The sequence below is a fragment of the Ctenopharyngodon idella genome, chromosome 20, assembly GCF_019924925.1.
Source record: "Ctenopharyngodon idella isolate HZGC_01 chromosome 20, HZGC01, whole genome shotgun sequence".
Classification (NCBI taxonomy): Eukaryota; Metazoa; Chordata; class Actinopteri; order Cypriniformes; family Xenocyprididae; genus Ctenopharyngodon; species Ctenopharyngodon idella.
The window spans coordinates 19,056,405-19,076,400 of NC_067239.1; the positions used below are offsets into that span (position 1 = coordinate 19,056,405).

Consider the following 19,996-nt stretch of genomic DNA (forward strand, 5'->3'; position numbering starts at 1 on the left):
ACTTGCAGGGTAAAAGGTAAAATTAAAAAACTGAATAAAACTGTAGTCATTTTATCTTTCTTGTTAAGAGCTGAAGAAGAAGAAGACTAGGAGTTTTATGGCGGTTATGGCTAAAACCCTCATTATCATACAGCTGAATTGTTATCTCACCCCATCTCAGCCAGAGGCCCGTTTATGAAAGCAACACGAAAGCCCTCGAAACGCGCTTCTAACGAGGGGCACGCGACTCAACAATAACGGCACGCTGTATTTAGGCTGAAAGAACAGCGCGTGCAGCACACGTATCAAATTAAATGAGGAAATATTATTCATGATCATATTGTTAATTAGAGCCTATTTAGCCATTATTTGGAGTGAGCTTTTGATTAAAAAAAAAAATACAAAAAATGTAATATTGTACATAAAAATGTAAAAAGTGAAAAATGTTTTTTTTTTTTTTTTTTTTTTCTTCCCAGCAAAAAATCTTATTTTAATCAGCCATTTCACATTCAGATATTATTATAATGCTTTCGGGGTCACTTTAATGCAGTGCTTTCATACTATCCTAGCTCGAAACACGAAGAGGCTCTGCGCAGGAACATCAGGTAAGGTAGGCAATATGACCCTGCACTGACCGTGCACGCTTTCAATGATGTAATATAATTACCCGCGCAATTGACTGGAACGGGGACAAACGAGAAGTAACAGGCTGTACGTAGTGCGAAGTTTCCTCCGTTTTCGATAAGGGGAAAATTGCACGGTGTGAAATGATCAGTATTTAATCGTGCCTGCTTTAAATATGCCAACAGATGCTGGGCTTGTTAATAATCACTCGCGCTCAATTGGTCATCATCCGCGTAGTGGTGGGTATTAAATGTGGATATCATTGTTGTCGAGAGAGGGGGGCTGAGTATATAAAGTGGGCGGCGTTTAGTGATAGACAGTTTATATAATGAGCAGCGCGGACACAAAGCCAGTATAAATACTGCGGGACGCAAGAAACAAGTCTTCATTCACGAATTACACGAGAAGCGCGAGGATACCCAACGGCGCAATGCTGACGCACAAAGTTTAGAACCAAAACAAGACATTACCATTGACACTAAACACATCGGTGTGCTCACTGTGGAATACTAAACATGCTCCGTGGATATCTTGAGCCGAAGAGGAATAAGACTGGATGCTGATTTTCCAGTTTCACCTTCACCTTTTGGATAACCTGGAAATTTGACGTGCTCCTGCACACTGAAGTGACGTGCATCGTGGACGCGCAGCAGGATATACCTTTTTACCCTTCGGCATTTGTTTTCATTGCACCCTTTTACATTGGAATAGGCTCTTTCGGGGAATATAATCGTGGGTGACGCGGCTGCCCAGGAGAATCGAAAAGCATGGCAGCTTGGCTCACCTTTCTCATCGCATTTTTCACGACCGTTTTGACGCAGGTAAACATGCCATAGTCGGTCCTGTGGAAAGTCAGCAGGACCCGTTCCTCTCAGTTGTCTCTCAAGTATACAGAGAGCACTTTTGTAGGTAAGCCAGTGTTTGCAGTGCAATGTTGTAATGCATGTCATTTTTCCCTTCAGATATTTGGATCTGGTGTTTTCGAACTCGACCTTCAAGAATTCAAAAATTTTAAAGGCTTGCTCGCAAATGGCAATTTATGCAAGCCTGACTGCAGGACTTTCTTCAGAGTTTGCCTAAAAAACTACCAGGTGGTCGTGTCTCCAGGTGACTGTATCTTTGGAAGTGCCATAACGCCAGTGCTGGGGACAAACTCGTTCAGTATCATGGGAGGTGGCTCTTTCAGCACACCAATTCGACTGCCGTTCAGCTTTGGCTGGCCGGTAAGCTCAAATACAACTTCTTTTGATTGGATATGATCGAAAACAGAAGGCATTACGTTTGTGTTTTTGTTCCAGTATTGGATAGCAACAGTTTGTAATGCAGCCAGGTTCAACGTGTGTAGACTAACAATTTTGATCCTCTCCACATTAATCAGCAGTTTGATCACTTTAAGTACTGTCATTCATTTCTGCTTCATAAACTTTTTATAAAGCATGTAATAGCCTATTATTATTCATACACACCATACTGTATTTTAATTATCTGTGTAATCTTGTGTTGCAGTTATTAAAAGGTTTAAAATCTAAATTTCTCTTTCCTCTTAGGGGTCATTTTCATTGATTATTGAGGCCTGGCACTCACCTCACGCGGATCTACCTGTAGGTAAGATACGTTTTTTTCCACTAGAGGGCGACACTTCGATATTGTACATATATACAGAATTTCAAGCATCTACTTTCATTAGAACGTTACATTTTTGTTTACTAAAAACTTTAATGGCACACTGCACCCAACTCTTAAGAAAAACATGTTCATTTAAAAATTGTCCATTTGTAATGGATTTTCCCATTGCTTCAAACACCTTTGCATTCTCATGCTCGAACACAATTGAACTTCCTTTGGTTTATTTTTGGCGTGGGAAAGCGCAGTGGGCTTTGGTGAGAATACACAGCGCTTGCCAAAACCATCCGACTGCATTTTCCTGTATTTTACACCTTTGTCTGTCCCGCCCTTTAGAATGGGATAATACCATGGGAATATTTTGCTTAACTCAAAGGAAGAGGAAATTTAAACATAAGTTTTACTCCAAATGTGTCAGCTTCCCAGAAGTTAAAGTTGGTCAATATTTTGTTCTTTTGGAGACATTTTCAAAAAACAAATAAGAAAAATACAATGCCATACTCTAACTTATACTTAATTTTAACTTCTTTTTTTACTAAGAAGAAAAAAAAACAATCATTTAAAATAATAATTCAGCAATGGCCTAATCAGAATCTTCTCCTCTTTTTACAGACACATACAACCCCGACTTGCAGATAAGCTTTTTTGCCATCCAGAGAAAGTTGGAAGTAGGGGCTGAATGGTCTCGGGAGGTTCAAAGCTGGAAGCAGACGGAGCTAAGGTATTCTTACCGGTTCATCTGCAATGAAAATTACTACGGCGACAGTTGTTCCAAAATATGCACGCCCAGGGACGACCGTTTTGGCCACTACACCTGCAACCCCGATGGGCAGTTATCCTGTCTCCCTGGCTGGAAGGGGGAGTACTGCGAAGAACGTAAGCAATCAGAGATCACAATCCACTCTTGAAGAGTGAGGCTTTGCTTAGGTGTGAGCCTTATGTCATGCTCATCCTACTAATTCACATCGAACAAAACTGTTAGAGCATGAATAAGTGATGTTAGTCTGTGAACCCTAAGATAAGGCCTCGCTGCACTGTGCAAATTACACTGATTTGGATCTACTTTTTTAAAGGAATTTTTATAGGAAATTTTAGGAATACATCCCACATAACCAGAATTGTCTTTTGCTGCTCATAGCATAAACTCACTTTTAAACCGTTTTAAACAAAACAAAACAAAACAAAAAAAGGTTTATTTTGTGTGTGTTACAGGCAATATGTGATAGGCAAATCAATAGTTAACTGATAATAAAATTTAGTGTAAATAACTGTTTAAATTAGCAAAAATTTAACATGCAGTGTTAAATATTTAACATGATGATCCTCAAGTAGCTTACTGTTGCTATGGTTACCATTTCAGGAGATACTGTTTTTGAGCGTCCGTGAGGTGAAAATAGGCGCTTTGATTAACTTGTAATATAACATTTTTGGTAAATGAAACACGATTTTGAAACGAATATATAGCCTATAAGTAAAAGATAAATGTACCTTTAAGACCCGCAACCTTTTGGGGTTTGACTTCTTTTGGTCGTCAAAAGATGAGCAGCAGTAAATACAAACAGCGCGCGCTGAGATGGTTGCGTGTTTAACAAAACGCGAATGTTTGCCCGGCCGTATGACTGTATTAATTTGAGTCTTGTGTGTACTTCTTTCTGCATTTTCGGTGTAAACTGCTGTAGTTTCTCTGACAATTCACGCTGTTGATCAGGGCGCTGACACAGTTTGTGTATACTCTAAGCGCGGGTGCTTGGTAATTTAATCCTACACGAGCGTCATGGCAAGCACGCGCCGGGTTAATCGCGCCATTATTATCCGCCACGCGCCACGAAATTGTAGTCCCCATTGTTGCGCTCCAGCGTAGCAGCTGCAAATATGGTTCGGAGACTACAAACAACAATAGGGGCAGCTGTCCGTTATTGGGATAGAGCATCTGCTGCGGTCTAACCAGCAGTTCAGTGCTGGTCGGGTACCCGCTCAAAATCAATGTCATAGACAGGCAGCTCAACACAAGCAACAGTAAATTAACCGCATCCATAGCAGTGACCTCGTTAGACAGGTTCTTTACAATTGCTTGCAGTGAAAGATATTAATTTGGACAAGGGCCATGCTCTGTGCTGATAATAAACAAGTACTAAGCTTAAGTTTACAAGAGCAGCTGATAATAATATAACGCCATAATGCTACTGTTGGACTCAAATCTTGGAAATGGATAGATACCAGTTTCTAACATTTCTGTCTTTCATTCAGCTGCAACATAGCTTAATGCACAGAATTAATCAGTCACACATATTCATGTGCGCTGTATTACATCTTCAACTTTAAATGTAGTTGAAGTGTGTTATTTTTGTGTCACTACTGCCACCAGACAGAATGGCAAAATTAAGTTTCCTGAGCACTTCCCCTGTCTTCCATTGGTCCAAACAAGTAGTGCTGCCCAAACCTGGCTAAGCCAACATTGTTATTTAGACTGGATGAGATATGTTCAAACAAACAGTTTTTTGGTACAATTTTCGAAGAATCAACCTCTCAAAGACTTACTTATTATCAATTCGTATTTAGCTGGTATAAGATGAATTATTTAACATGGAAAAAAATGACATATTTCACCTTTATTAAGCCAACATAACTTTGATTAAACTTTGCAAAACTACTGTAAACCCATTGCCCTTTACTAACAAGAGCTTTTTTTTTTTTTTTTTAATGCAGCAATCTGTCTGGAGGGGTGCAGTGAGGCGAATGGCAATTGCTCCAAACCTGGCGAGTGTGTGTAAGTATACATGGGTTGTGTATGAAGTGTGGAATATCTCGATCACTTTCAGATCTAATATTCCTCTTGATCCGTGTCCGCGCATACATACATTTAATATAGTATTTGCCCTGTTGTAATTTTCTAGTCTTAAAAATACAATACATTGTTTTTCAGCTTTTGTCATTAAATGAGTTTTAGCAATTGTAGTTTGATGGAAAAATAACGTGAATATCTAGTTTAGTGGGGATTAAAAACAATATTTGTTCTGAACCATGTTTAAAGTGTTTCTCATATAGCACTGTTATATTTGTGTTTTGCAGGTGCAGAGAAGGATGGCAGGGTAAACTTTGTACAGAGTGTAGAAAATACCCAGCCTGTAAACACGGCACCTGTCAACAGCCGTGGCAGTGCAACTGTAAAGAGGGCTGGGGTGGACTGTTCTGTGACCAAGGTAAGACTAAACCCTAAACAGTTACAGTAGCTGACTGATTGTCTCACTCGTTACAGACCTCAGTGTCACAGTACTCATTATAATAATAGAACTTAAAGCAGTTCTTTGCTAGTTAAAGATGGAACAAGTAGATCTGTGACTGAAACAAAAAAAACAATGTGATGTTAAAAAAAATGTCATTTTTATGATTTCTTTCAAAACAGATTTGAATTTTTGCACACATCACAAGCCATGTGTGAACGGAGCCACATGTATGAATACAGGTCAGGGCAGTTACACCTGCACCTGTCGGCCTGGATTCACCGGGGTCAATTGCGAGCTTGAGGTGCGAGAGTGTGACAGCAGCCCATGCAAGAACGGAGGTCTTTGCTCGGTGAGTCATTATTCTGTTGAAAAGTGCCAAATCCTTCATGTTTTTACTGCCACTGAGGGATGCTGACTCCATCTGAAAATACGAATTTCATTAAAACCACATGCATTATTCACATGCATGGGGTTTAATGTTTTTTTTACTGTAATGTGCACCAATTTGGATTGGGATAAGCACAAATGAATTCAACAGACTTTTATTATCTGGCCATCTCAGAGTAATCATTAATGGTGTGTATAAAAACCTCAGGCTCAATCATGTTATGATCTTATTAATGGATCCCTGCATCCTTTGAAAAGCCTCTTAACATCTAGAATTATTGTACAAACATGAAACAATGCAAATGGGTTCATAAATATCTCTCTGAAACATCTGCTTCCTCTCTCGCCCTATAGGATCTTGATAAAGGTTATGTCTGCACCTGTCTGTCTGGCTTTGAGGGAACTCACTGTGAACACAGTCTGCTCACCTGCACAGACTCTCCGTGCTTTCATGGCGGCAGATGCCACGAGAAGGACAACGGGCGCAGCTATGCGTGTGACTGTCCCAGAGGCTACACGGGTCTCAACTGCGAAAGAAGAGTGGACAAATGCACGACTCTGCCGTGTGCCAATGGTACGCAAAAGTACCTTTTCTGCCTCTAACAATAAATTCATGTAGTGTGTTTTGGATCTAGAGATCCAGATGTGTGTATGTATGCATTTGTATGTATAATTAGTCATTGACACCTGTGCCAATGATCCACAGATGGCTTGTGTGTGGTCCTGGGGGGCGTTCGCATGTGTAGCTGTCGAGCGGGCTTCACTGGCCAGCGCTGTGAGATCAACATCAACGATTGCGCAAACAACCCCTGCGCTAATGGTGGCACGTGCTACGACCGCATCAACGACTACGTCTGCTCCTGTGCCCCGGGATACGAAGGCCGTAACTGCGACCGGCCCTCCAACGCCTGCTCATCCAGACCCTGCCTCAACGGCGGCTCCTGCGTGGGCATCCCAGGGAACCCACCTGCCTGCTTCTGTCCCAGTGGCTTCTCTGGACCCCACTGTGAATACTACTCGGTCACCGCTTCCGTGGCTAAAGTAGAAACTCAAGACTCCTTCCAGTGGGCCGCGGTCTCTTTGGCCGTGGGGTTGGTGGCTCTCGTGGTTCTGCTCTGCATGGTGGTCATTGCCCTGCGCCACATTCACAGGCAGGCATCTGGAGAAAGGACTCGAGGCGAGGCAATGAACAACATGTCGGAATCACAAAGAGATAACTTGATCCCCACCTCACAGCTGAAGAACACTAATAAGCAGGTCAGCCTAGAGGTGGACTGCACACCTGACAAATCGAATTACATACACAAGAACTGCCACTTGGACTACAATTCATCAAAAGAGTTCAAGGACATCGTATCCCAAGAGGAAAAAAGTCATAAATACGAAAAGTGTTTAGAAGAGAAAATACCATTGAGTAGAATGTACAGGTAAGAAATGGATTTCACGTCACTTTGATAAATAGAGGTGTTTTGATGGATTGAATTAGCTTTATTATGCTGAGGTCATGCTCCATTAGCGTGCCGCCCAGTACGTTAACCTTTGCACTTAGCGCTCGCTTGATGACCGTAATATGAACATCAATACTGGCTAAGAGAAGTTAAACCCTGATATCCACAACCACAACACACATTTACACACTCAAACACAGATTTTACACTTGGACCCAAAGGCATTGACAGCAAGAAGCCTTTTTACCCCATTAAAAGATTTTTATTGATTTGGACCACACAACAAAAGCGCTTTTTCCTCTTACAAGGATTTTCTTACATCAGCCTCTGTAAACAGAGCAAAAGAACAAAACGCTATAAAGTGAAAAAATGAGCCGAGCGCTTTCACCCCCATCTCCGCACAATAAATAGCTGCCCCATGTGCTTTTACTTTGTGTTAACATGAAGCGTGATTTGTGTGTGCAGGGAAAAGCCAGAGTGTAGGATATCAACGATATGTTCCCCAAGGGACTCCATGTACCAGTCTGTGTTTGTAATAGCAGAGGAGAGGAGTGAATGTGTCATAGCAACTGAGGTAAGGAGGATCAGTTCATTTCTTAATATGTCTGCATGTTTCAAGCAGGGATCTGCTGGCCATGTTCACCGTTTTATCATTCTGTCAGTGTCTACTAATGAAGCCTACTGAACAGAGGCTCACTTAATGATGAAAGTAAAGTCATGAATGTGCCATTTAGGCCACTAATTAGTCTACTAAAATTTTTAAATTGAATTCTACCATATGCACTTCAAGTTGTTATGAAACTATGATATTATTACGGTACATATCCTGAAGCATAATCTAAGCCTCTTTTTTGCTCTTTCTACAGGTATAAATTACAGGCTGATGTCTATGGAGAGAGGAGACAAAAACACAATCAAAGTAAAATCTTTTTCTGGATTGTTTACAAAAATACTTAGAGACTGGAGATTTATATCGACATCCACTGCTGCACTGAGAAACTTGAGAAACTGGAGAGAGCAGAGTCCTGCTCATCGAATGCAATAGTTTAGTTTTATGTTGAAGAAGTGTTTGTGTACAAATGTGTACAGTCCTGGATGATTTCTGAACTCTTCTGCTACGGTATGTTTTTTCCCCCGTGGGCTGAAAGGAAAAGGGACTTCTTCAAAAAAAAAAAAAAAAAAAAACACAGTTAAAAAGATCCTTTTGCGGTAATCATGGACTCGTCGTCCGCCAAGTAATCAATAGAAGGTGCCAGGGACTTCCAAACCTTCAACCAGCATTGCCAGCTATGCAAGAACGAGGAGGGGAGCACCAATCAGAGCTTACCCATACAAATCAATGATGAGCACTATGAATGTCTGAGAAGAAAAAAAAACTGCTTACATCAATCATATAAAAAAGACTTTTTTGCTCTCCTCTCTACAATAAGCAGCTGAAAATTCACAAAAAAGCCTTAAAAGAATTAAATAGAGTGCTATGTTTGTGCCCAGGGTCTTCTTGGATTGTTTTTGAGATTTTGATCAACACGGGAAAAAAAGAAGAAGAAAAATAACCTACAGAACCGTAATAAGCGAAACTGTGCCAGCAAGATCCAAGAAGTTCAATTGACTTCTTTTATGCAACACGGCCCATGAGTACAACACAAGAAATGGACAAAAACAGAAAAAACAAAGCAACTGCTCACCACTGACTGCCTATAATTAGTTTTGAGAATACAGAACCAATAATGTAATTTTTTAAAAAGTGATTATTTCCAGAGTTAATTTAATAATGACACACTGCTCTTTATATGTTTTATACTATTATTTTGTATATAATGCATATTTATAAGAAACCAAACATCTGAAAAATAAAAAGTTAATTCCTTCAAGCTTTTTTTTTTTTTTTTTTGCTATTTTTTCCACATATACATAGATATTGTATATACATATTCACACTTACATGTTTCATATAATGGTGAGTGGAAAGGGAATGAAAATGTTCACGGTTTACTTTCTCTTATAAAGGTTACAAATGTGCCGTTTTTTAACATCTCCATGAAGTATTTTTTCTCAATCCTGAAAAAAAAAGAAAAAAAAAATTCACAACCCCCTCCTTCCTCTTCCCCAGTTGTAAATTGGCTTGAAATTTAAATCCGTTGCCTCGGATACAGGCCCCTTGAGCTGGAAATTCTGAAACAAAGACAGGCGAAGAGCGCAAACGACAGAGGAGCGGCCCCTCCTCAGAAAACCGAAACAGATGCCCCAGGGTGCAACCTTGCCCTGCCATAAAAACAGCGGCATATGCCGCCCCTCTCACCAGGTTCATCATGGCGCTGCTCAGCAGAGCACCCATAAAGAAAACACACACACTTATTTACAGACACAAACGAGTTCCAGCTCCGAGGGCCTCAGCCTCGCCTTCAGGGCTGAAGGAGACATCTCGATCCCCAACAAAAGAATCAGCCGGAGCTGCGCACATGGCCTTGGTGCCCACAGATGGGTTTTTAGTGGCATTATGCTCTCCAAACACAGAAAGAATTGGAAAAAGCAAGGTTTTTATTAAAAGAATAATGAAATAATCAAAGACTTTATCTGCCTCCCAGAGCAGAACAGGCTGTACAAGATCACATAAAGGGTGCAAAGGTCATCTGTGAGGCTTGATCGGGAATTTAAGTAGGTGATATACATCATAAAAATAAGGCAATTTGGACTAGCATTCGATGTTCAGCTCTGAGATTCATCCTTCCCATCAGTTCCTCCCAAATAATTCACCACCCTGGCCAAAATCAACATTATGAGACCCCATGCAAGGCACCAGAGGGCCATGCAGGAGATGCGTTTTTGAGTTTAACTAAGTACTAAAACAGAAATGGTTGTCTGGGAGGTCAAGCTCGGGTTTCTTTCCATTCCTGACAGTAACATAATCAACAAACGACAACAAATCTATGCCACGCAAACACACTCCACACATACATCCTGTCCATCCATGTCATCTAAGCATCCTTGTCTTTGCGTCTGTGCTTGGGTCAAAAGGACACTTGGGAAGAACAAACACATTTCGGAAAGGTTCCGAGAGAATTTCCGTCAGCAGCCGGAACATTAAACACTTGTTATCGCAGCAATTAGTCTTATGCTAAAACGTTTTCAATGCAACCTGTTACTCGAAACCCTCCTGCCACAACTGCAAGTGTGAGTTTGTGTGTGTGTGTGTGTTTGTGTGTGTGCATTGCTCTCTGGCCTCTGGGTCTAAATCGCATGGCCAGGCATTCTCATTGTGTTATAATCACTGCATCCTGTTTGTGACCCAGTGACATCATTTCCTTTTTCCTGTCTGATTAAAAAATGCAGAACATGCCGGCACTGGCCAAACGCTTTTCTCACGCATCTCTTTCTTTCTCCATTCTGTATTTTTGTACGGATCCCCAAAGTTTCAGGAAACAAGCTCATAACAAACAAAAGGGGAGGGGGAGGGCATCAAATCAAGACTATTGATTTCATTTCAAGAGTATTTTGAAATCTGGGCTGTGGAATTTAAAAACATCCTTGATAGGAGGATGCTAAACATTTATTAGGTTTTGACACGGCCAGCCATGTGCAGTCAAAAGAGTAACACAGGTAAACACAAATGAACTTTTTCTGAACCTGAAATCACACATCAATGCATCCTAAAAGGGTGTTCAAATGCAATACTAAAATTTACCATCTAAAACATGTCCAAAAAACAGCCATCATGAGCCAGACACCCAGTAAACCCAGAGGCTCTCCATCTGCAATTTTCCTTCACTAACACTAGATGTCGCTAAAATGCCCATGCAGTTTGTACAGCAACATGCTGAAGGTTTTAATTAAAAAAAAAAAAAAAATTTATTGTCTGTCTGTCCTTGAAGTTCTCTTTTATAGGATGAATTTTGTGAAATTATTAATTCTTTAACCATGTAACAAATATAACAACTGAACATGTACAAGATCAAGCAAGCAATTATCAAGTAATTAACATGTATTAAAAAGATAGTTCACCCAAAAATGTCACCTCGCCTTCATGTCGTTCTAAACCTGTTTGACTTTCTTTCTTCTATGGAACATAAAAATAATATATTCTGAAGGTCTGTTTTGCCCATACAATGAAAGTCAATGGGGTCCATTGTTGTTTTGGACCCCATTCACCTTCACTGTATGGACAATAGGCCTAATAGTTGGAACATTCTTCAAAATATCTTCAAATACAATTACATATTTTTTAAAATATCTTTTCATGTGTTCCACAGAATAAAAAAAGTCATACAGGTATAAATGACATAAGGGTGAGTACATGATGACAGAATTTCCATTATTGGCTAAACTATACCTTTAAGGTAACATTTAAATGAAAAAAAAAGAGGAAAAAAGGTCAAAGCACAAAAAAAAAAAAATAAATCAAAATAAATATATAATTACCAAACATTCTCATCTATCAGTGAGCCAAAGTAAAAAAAGAAGAAAAAAAAAAAAAAAAAAAACCAATTATTAAATACATCAACGTGTCTGAAACGTTCACTGCATTTTATCATGTATGGCAGGAAGAATGTTTAAGTGCACTATATGTGTGCATGGGGCATGGGAATGTGTTTTCTCTTAGATTTTCTGGGTCTGTTTATTTTGGGTGCAGATTTCTTGGTCTCCACCCTATGTCGGGGCCATTCTGTACAGGACATACATGTGGGTTTTTTTTTTTTTTTTTGACATCTGACAACAGTGTTTCTGAGTAGCTGAAACTTGTTCAACTGGTCTTCAACACAATGTCAAACTTGCACGACAGCCAGCCCAAGCAGCATGAAGCTCCAACTGTCATACACTTAAAATAATTCACGTTGTCAAATCACATATCAATTACAGCAAAATTATGGTAATTAAGATACACATCTGATTAATTCTTCTAATAAATTGTTTCAGGAATTTGAGCAACAGTAAGCTTTAAGAAATTTGTTAGTAATGGCTAAAAAGAAACAAGCAAACAAGTGCGGCAAGTACAACACATGTGCGATTCACATGACCCTCTTTCCATTCTGCATTTGTCATTCATATAAGGTCAGCGGGGGCCTAGTGTGTCCGCGCCTAAGGTTACTGCGCTAGAGAAAGTAAACAGGCTGTCCCGTGAAAGGTCTGGTCACTGGAGCTCCCCCGTCTGCCTGAGCTATAGGCAGAGAAAGGCTTGTGCATCATGCAGACTTTTAAGGAGCTTACATGTGCTTGTATCTTATGATGCCAGCTAATACCTCTATTTATAGATAATCCTATTTTAACCAAAGTAAAGCCTAAGCTATACTACAAGGAAATGTCCAGGGGTGGCAGGGGGCAGAGGGGTGTTTTGTTTATCAACCGAAATTTAACTTTTTACAAGAAAATATGATATTTTCCCTCATCTAATTCTTATGACATTCAATGTTTAATTTACATGGAAATTATTACAAAAAGCCTTGTTGGAAATAAAATAGGTTATTATTAAAATATAGCCTATCCTTTCTGTTGAAATTAGAAAAATACCACCATCCTCATTGTCAAGGAGTGAATATTAGTTAAGTCAGTGTGGTAGTCTAATGGCTTCGACCTAAGACGCAATTCCCAAGCAGGGCTGACAAAGGAACTGTGACGTTACTGAGATCACAAGTCCGTCCTGTCTTAATATTTTAATGATGCTGACTGGTCAAATACCTAAGAATGACTCTGTATTACGCAAAAACATTAATGTACTAATAACACTGAATCATCCACACAGAAAATAGGTTAGTACATAAATATTTGTTTTGCTAAGAACATGACGCAACTCAAAAGACAAACAATATGCTCTCTGAGTACTTTCCGAATTTAAGGTGATGATGACCTTAACTTTATCGTAATTTGTAAATAAAGTGAACGTGTAACGTAAACAACTAGAGATGAACATGTGTGGTTGTCACAGTGGAAACCATCAAGTAAAAAGCATAGGATGTTACAGGTTTGTAGAAAGATTAGAAACGTATGGAAATACATGAATAACAGGTTTCTGCATTCTAATAAAAATGGAAAGATCTGAAATATGTCACGCTATCATAGATAGAGATTACAGACAAAGGAGATCTAAAATACAAGCCGATGCCATAGCTTAAAAGATCTTGAGGAAGAAACTAATCTGCCTCAGCAGTCATGATAGGATAAAACTGAATGGAGATGTTTGAAGGATGTTGCAGTTTCTGGTGACAATTTGACTAGACAATCGCATTTAAAAAAAAAAAAAAAAAAAAACTAAAAATGTTGGGGGAAAAATGGAATCGGTGGACATGCTTAGCAAAATCACCTTCATTTCTCTGTCTACCTATTTATCTATGGCCCGAGCCTCTTACACTCCAGCATCCCGACGTCCCTACACAGAAAAAGCGATTAAAATTAAGCATATTATATTATTTTATGTTACATTTTTTTGTATTATATAATAGAAATTATTATATTATCTTCCAATGAAGACTTCTTACCAAGTCAAATTTGAAACCTTGATGAAACCTGATTCGGTCTCGAATAACATTCTTGGGAGGCCTGATGCAATACACTCACTACGTACTATGCCTGTTTCTCTGCTTGAAACGCTTGTTTCAAGTTGCATCAGCCGAGCAGACTTTAAGCGACAGATCTGCTGACGAATGAGCGTGAGAGTATTCTGTGACTGACAGCTGGCTCGCCTATGAAATGAAACAACCGCGCACGTTTTTTCCTGGTTCGTGAGCCAATCAGACAGTTATGCCCTTATAGAGACACAGCGAGATGAATTGATTGGATAGAAGTCAAGATGCCCCGCCCTATCTACGCTATGATTGGTCCAGATTTTGAGCAGGGTCAGATACGCCCATAGACATCGTCGCATATAGTCTGCCTCAAAGCAGCCCACATTTCATCAGCCGCCGAGGAGGAAAAGTAGCACGGCAGCCTAGGGTGCTTGAAAGCAACGGTTAAAAGTCTATTTCTTCTGACTTTATAGTGACGTGTGATTGGCTGGGTAGAGGTTTGTTGGTAAACAGGAGGCTGGCTGGTGAGCTAGCAACGGCTTTTGTGTTTTATTCAAATTGAAAGAGCCGAAGAGGCCGAGATGGAATTTTAAGGCAATAATGCGGTAACTGCACGGCATCGGCATGCACCAGGCACAGAAAAGCGATTTGCGGGACTGGACCATCACAACTGCTAAGCAGTTGGGCTCTAATACCGTCCGCGGTATAGCCGTGAGCCAACCGATACCTCTCCTACTCGACAGGAGGAAGCTAACGCTAGCTAGTTAGCCTGTGGGCCCATTCATTTAGCTGTTACATCAAAGCGTAAGTTACACTACTACCCTTCCTATCCTCATACCATCCTGTAAAGATGAAGCCTCAAGACATCGTCGCTGGAAAATCCAGTCTGTGGATCTTCGGTTACGGCTCGTTGGTTTGGAAACCTGACTTCAAGTACAAGAGGAGCAAGGTCGGTTACATTAAGGGGTACAAGAGACGCTTCTGGCACGGGGATAATTTTCATCGTGGAGATGATGAAATGGTGAGTTTTTCATATATACAATTTTTTTATTTTAATAAAACACATAAGTAAATTCCTGAACAGTTCTCCCATTGCAACTCATTGACCTTTGCGTGTTTCCATGACAGCCCGGAAGAGTGGTGACGCTCATCGAGGAGGATGACGTAAGTGTAACTTCCACTTTTTAAAGGAACAACGCTATGAATAGACAACAGATAATATCACATTTTGTGGGCATACTGATTTTCTGTTTACTCATACTTGCGTTGTTCCAAACCTGTATGATTGACTCATTTCCGCTAAACACAAAAAAAATATTAAATTGAATGACAACGTCAGTCTCCATTCACTTTCATTGTATAGAAAAAAAAGATGGACTGGAAATAAATAGTGACTGAGGCTGTCATTATACCCAACATCTTTTAATTTTGCTGGAAGAAAGTCATTTGGTTTGGAACAATGACATTTTGTGAGCAGATGGGTTTTTTTTTTTTTTGGGTGAACTATCCCTTTAAGTGTTTGTTTCCCTCACTATATGTGACTAACCTAAAGTTTTCATACACAGGCGTGCACCTGGGGTGTTGCCTTCGAGGTGACTGGCTCTCAGGTCGAAGAGTCTCTCAAGTACCTGAACGTGAGGGAGGCGGTGAGAGGCGGCTACCTGACCCAGGCCGTAGATTTCTTCCCGCAGGGCGTGAATCAGTCACCTGTCCAGGCTCTGGTTTACATCGCCACAGCTGACAACCCTATTTACCTGGGGCCTGCAAGCACGGAGGAAATCGCCGCTCAGATCGCTGTGTGCAAGGGGAAGTCGGGCCACAACATCGAGTACCTGCTTCGCCTGGCGGAGTTCATGAGAGTCAGCTGCCCTGATGTGGACGACCCTCATCTGTTCTCTATCGAGGCAGCTGTTCTTGCAATCATTAGACCCATATTGTTAGCATCCCAGAAACCTGTATCTTCTGTAAAACATTAAATGTTACTGAGGCTATCAGCATCTAGTCCAAACACCATTAAGGTCCTAACGTAAAGTTAATGTTGCTGTCCTTGAGGTGTGAATGTGATTTAGTGTCTGTTCTCAAATATTTTATTTTCTCTATACGAAGCGATTTAAAAGTTACTCCACTAAGGTAAAGATACTGCATTAAGGGAACATGGTGGTTTAGGTTGTTGTTTTGATGCTATGGCATGACATCATGCATACTGTCAGTTTTCGTCATGTGCTCTTTACTCAAGTATGTGGTGCTGTGGTACAAATGCATGCTTGTGTGACAATGTATTGCCAAAGTTTGTCGAGTTCTAACTGTCAAGTGTTTGCATTTTGTTTCAAATATGTGAGCATGAAACCTCAATACACTTCCATTTTAATTTGCACTGAAGCAAAATACTGTTAAGCCATTATAATTGTTGTTCTTTTGCACATTAAAGCATTCAAAGAACCTGTATCTTTGTGTTTTGTGTGAAATTAAGTCGGTATGTCTGTTAAAGGGTTAGTTCACCCAAAAATGAAAATAATGTCATTTATTACTCACCCGAAAGACCTTCGTTCATCTTCGCAACACAAATTAAGATATTGATGAAATCCGATGGCTCAGCGAGGCCACCATTGCTAGCAATGTTACTGCACCTCTCAAGAACCATAAAGGTACTAAAAACATATCTGAAACAGTTCATGTGACTTCAAAGGTTCTATCTTAATATGATAGAGACAATACTTTTTGTGCGCCAAAAAAACAAAATAACGACTTTTCAACAATATCTATATGGGCCGAGTTCAAAACACTGCTTCGGAGCTTCACGAATCAGTGAATCGGAGCGCTAAAGTCACGTGATTTTAGCAATTTAGCCGTTTGATAGGAGAGCCGAATCACTAACTCGAAACAAAAGATTCATAAAGCTCTTCATGAAGCAGTGTTTTGAAATCGGCCCATATGGATATTGTTGAAAACTCGTTTTTTTGGCACACAAAAAGTATTCTTATCGCTTTATAATAAGATAGAACCACTGAAGTCACATGAATTGTTTTAAATATGTTTTTAGTACCTTTATGGATCTTGAGAGGTGCAGTAACATTGCTGGCAAATGGAGGCCTCGCTGAGCCATCGGATTTCATCAATATCTTAATTTGTGTTCCGAAGATGAACGAAGGTCTTAAATGTGTAAGAGTTTTGCTCTATCTATAGCTCAAGTAGACTTGCATTTTAAAACAGACGGGGTTTTGTAAGATTCAGCAGAATATTGGTAACACAACATGTATGGGGAAATAGATTAATCAAGAATCACATTATCCCACAGTGAAAAATTCAAATCATTGAATCAATGTTTATTTCAGTATTTTCTCCAAGTTAGTAAAAGGACCATTCGGGTTTTTTCTTTAGGTATTTACACTGACCTATAAAAATAGACAAGCAACTGGGGGAAAATGGATAACTCTGAATAGGGATGATACCCTTAAAGTATTTACATACATAGAACATTTATCATCACATTTAAAGACAAAATAAACCCAAAAATGGCCTTCCTCAAAAACCACAGCCATTTGTCACAGATGCAACAAAACAATGGACTTTTCATCATGTTATTTAAAAATAAAACAGCTTCGATACAATTTACAACTAGCACAGATCATCATAAATTACCAAGTTTTAACTTAAGCTATGATACATTTCACATCCAAGTATTTTAAGTCACAATATGAGCAGTGACATGTTTTTCGAGCAGCACTCACATCAGACATTTTTTTCCATTGCATTTACTACAAAAAACATTGATTATTCTTCCCAAGAGAAAATATATATTAGTATTTAAGCCAATATCTTTGAATTTGCAGCAAATAAACATAGAAAGAGAAGGCCATTCGGTATTTAAATTGAACAAATGTCAACAAGTCTGTCCTACAAAAATAAGCGATCTTACAAAAGCAGTCTTATTTGTTCAGGTAAAGACTTTGTTCAAGAGGGTGTTTAATAACCAACATCCCTCCCCGTTCCCATTTCAACTCAACTCTGCTGATAATGATGCCAAACATCTCCTGATGTGCCAGAAGATGAAGAAAACTCTTTCCTTCATGCTGCCCTTTGCTTACATGGTCATCAGAAAAAAAAAAGAGCTGTTAGATGGAGTTTTAAGAAAAACAAACCCTTGGTCTTCCTTACAACAGCTATTTTCTGAATTAAGGATCAATGAGCTAAATTTCATATCCTGAAGATCAAATTCTCAATGACTAATTTTTGCTTTTAGGGAAGTGCTCACCAGCCACCAAAATAGATGCTAAGTTGGGTGTGGGCATCACGTTGGGTTGACAGTGACAGTAGGGCTTGTGGTGTGACAGCAGCTCGACATCATAAGCGTGAAAACCGTCAACCTGGGACTGAAAATGTACTGGCCATGCTACAATCAAAAAGCAAGGGTTCACAAGCTGCTACCGCCCACTGTGGTTGCTGGGTACTTTGCTTCTTTTAGTGGGATTGTGTTGGCTTTGTGAACTGCCATGTGCTGAAGTCTGTGAGTTGGTGGTCACAGCGCTTCCTTTAGCCTGTGGGGAGGAGGTGCCAGCTGGAACAAAGGCAGGTGTGGTTGAAGACCGAATGAGAGCCGGCTGTATGGAGCCAGTTGCTGGAATACCTGGAAGAGAGTTGATTAACAATGGATCATCTGTTATAGGCTTTTTCACCAGCAGTTCTTTAAGTCAAAGTCAAATCTGTTACCTTTGGACACACTGTAGCCGTATGCAGCATAAGCAGCTGCAGAAGCAGCTGCGGCCCCTGCCATCGCTCCAGCCATGGCTGCAGCACTGCCTGCGGTGGACTTCCGTCCTCTTCCCTTCCTCACAGAAGACTTGCCTGCTCCTCCAGAGCCTTTGGGTCGTCCTCGACTCCGACCGGACCTTCCCCTGCCTGGACTGGATAGATCTTGGGAGGAGACACCTGAAAGAGAGTCATGTGTGATGAAATATTAGCTTCTTGGCACAGTGCAGACATTTTAATACATAAGGACGCATTAAAAGTAGCAGTAAAGACATTTATAATGTAACAAAAAATTCTATTTCAAATAAAATACTGTTGTTTTGAACTTTCTATCCATCAAAGAATCCTGGGGTTGAAAAACGTATCACAGTTTCCACAAAAATATTAAGCATCACAACTATTTTCAACATTGTCAACAATAAGAAATAATAAGAAATGTTTCTTGAGCAGCAAATCAGCAGTGATAGATTTCTGAAGGATCATGTGACACTGAAGACTGGAGTAATGGCGGATGAACACCCAGCTTTGCAATCACAGGAATAAATTACTTATTAAAATATATTAAAATGGAAAACAGCCATTTTAAACTATAATAATATTTATAAATATATTACTGTTTTTGCTGTATTTTTGATCAAATAATGAACGGTAGTGTAGCTCAAATATGATTTCATAGATCCACGACTATTTAACGGATTATGTGCCAGCCAAACAACATCAACATGTTTCTTTTGAATTGTTGGAGTTTTCATCTTCCACTAATCCTCAGTTTATTATGAGGTTGAATGCCGAGGCTATCTGAGCTACTGCGGCCTAGACTCACGCAAACCCTGTCTCCTTTACAGCCACAGTTCTGCTCTCGTTTCACCGGCAAGCTCAGTCCCACAAACCTCTGCGCTCTCAGCTTTACAGCCTAGACTGCAACACTGCTTATTAGCACTGCTCATCACTCGACAGGAAGGCAGCCAAATGTGTGCTAAATGTGACACTGTTAAACTATATTCAGGGATTTGAGCAGTAAAGCATCAAGCTCCAACAAACACGTATAAGACAAGAAAAGTGAGAAATTGTAACAAATGTAGTTAGTTAAACTGGGAAAAAAAAGTTTTAAAAAGCAGAATACTGTTAGCAACTAACAGAATCAAACGCAGAAAGAAAATGAGAGGGCAGGAAATACTATAAATACTATGAATAGTCTTCTTCTATCGCTTTTGGCAGTGGACAAGGGTCAGCATGGGCACCCTGACTGGTCCGCGGCTATGCAGCCCCATATGCAACAAACTGCACTGTGTATTCTGACACCTTTCTATCAGAACCAGCATTAACTTCTTGAGCAATTTGGGGATTCCCACAAAATATAAATGTCTAAAAATACAAAAAAGGTTACTCCTATTGATTTTGTTTAAAGGTTTAGAATGTTTACCAAAAAAAAGTAAAAAATGCGTAACAAAAAAAAAAAAAAAGTTTGGAC

The 19,996-nt window shown here is 39.8% G+C and overlaps 4 protein-coding genes and 1 long non-coding RNA gene across 7 annotated transcripts in view; 3 read left to right on the top strand and 2 right to left on the bottom strand.

Moving 5' to 3' along the window:
* zbtb1 (zinc finger and BTB domain containing 1) overlaps window positions 1-19,996 on the top strand; it is a 422,399-nt gene that overhangs the window by 292,221 nt on the left and 110,182 nt on the right. The window lies entirely within an intron of this gene.
* dll4 (delta-like 4 (Drosophila)) lies at window positions 964-9,156 on the top strand. Its single transcript, XM_051874379.1, has 11 exons — window positions 964-1,424; window positions 1,566-1,826; window positions 2,151-2,208; window positions 2,839-3,102; window positions 4,933-4,993; window positions 5,296-5,426; window positions 5,630-5,799; window positions 6,192-6,411; window positions 6,544-7,264; window positions 7,751-7,859; window positions 8,152-9,156. Exons 1-11 carry the CDS (start codon window positions 1,371-1,373, stop codon window positions 8,155-8,157), a joined length of 2,055 nt encoding a protein of 684 aa, XP_051730339.1. The 5' UTR covers window positions 964-1,370; the 3' UTR covers window positions 8,158-9,156.
* LOC127502014 (uncharacterized) lies at window positions 8,764-14,043 on the bottom strand. The gene is made up of 2 exons (XR_007926758.1): window positions 13,753-14,043; window positions 8,764-13,643 (listed from the first exon to the last, which is right to left on the bottom strand). It is a non-coding gene; the product is annotated as an uncharacterized LOC127502014 (long non-coding RNA).
* chac1 (ChaC, cation transport regulator homolog 1 (E. coli)) lies at window positions 14,169-16,224 on the top strand. The gene is made up of 3 exons (XM_051874398.1): window positions 14,169-14,800; window positions 14,908-14,943; window positions 15,345-16,224. The coding sequence occupies exons 1-3, from the start codon at window positions 14,630-14,632 to the stop codon at window positions 15,753-15,755; spliced, it is 618 nt and encodes a 205-aa protein (XP_051730358.1). The 5' UTR covers window positions 14,169-14,629; the 3' UTR covers window positions 15,756-16,224.
* The window catches only part of ino80 (INO80 complex ATPase subunit), a 38,601-nt gene continuing 35,686 nt past the window's right edge, over window positions 17,082-19,996 (bottom strand). For all 3 annotated transcript variants that reach the window (XM_051874376.1, XM_051874375.1, XM_051874374.1), the window contains exons 36-37: window positions 18,487-18,705; window positions 17,082-18,403 (exon numbers count right to left, since the gene is read on the bottom strand). In XM_051874376.1, coding sequence (XP_051730336.1) covers window positions 18,201-18,403; window positions 18,487-18,705 — 422 coding nt within the window. In that variant the 3' untranslated portion in view covers window positions 17,082-18,200. The remainder of the gene's footprint in view (window positions 18,404-18,486; window positions 18,706-19,996) is intronic.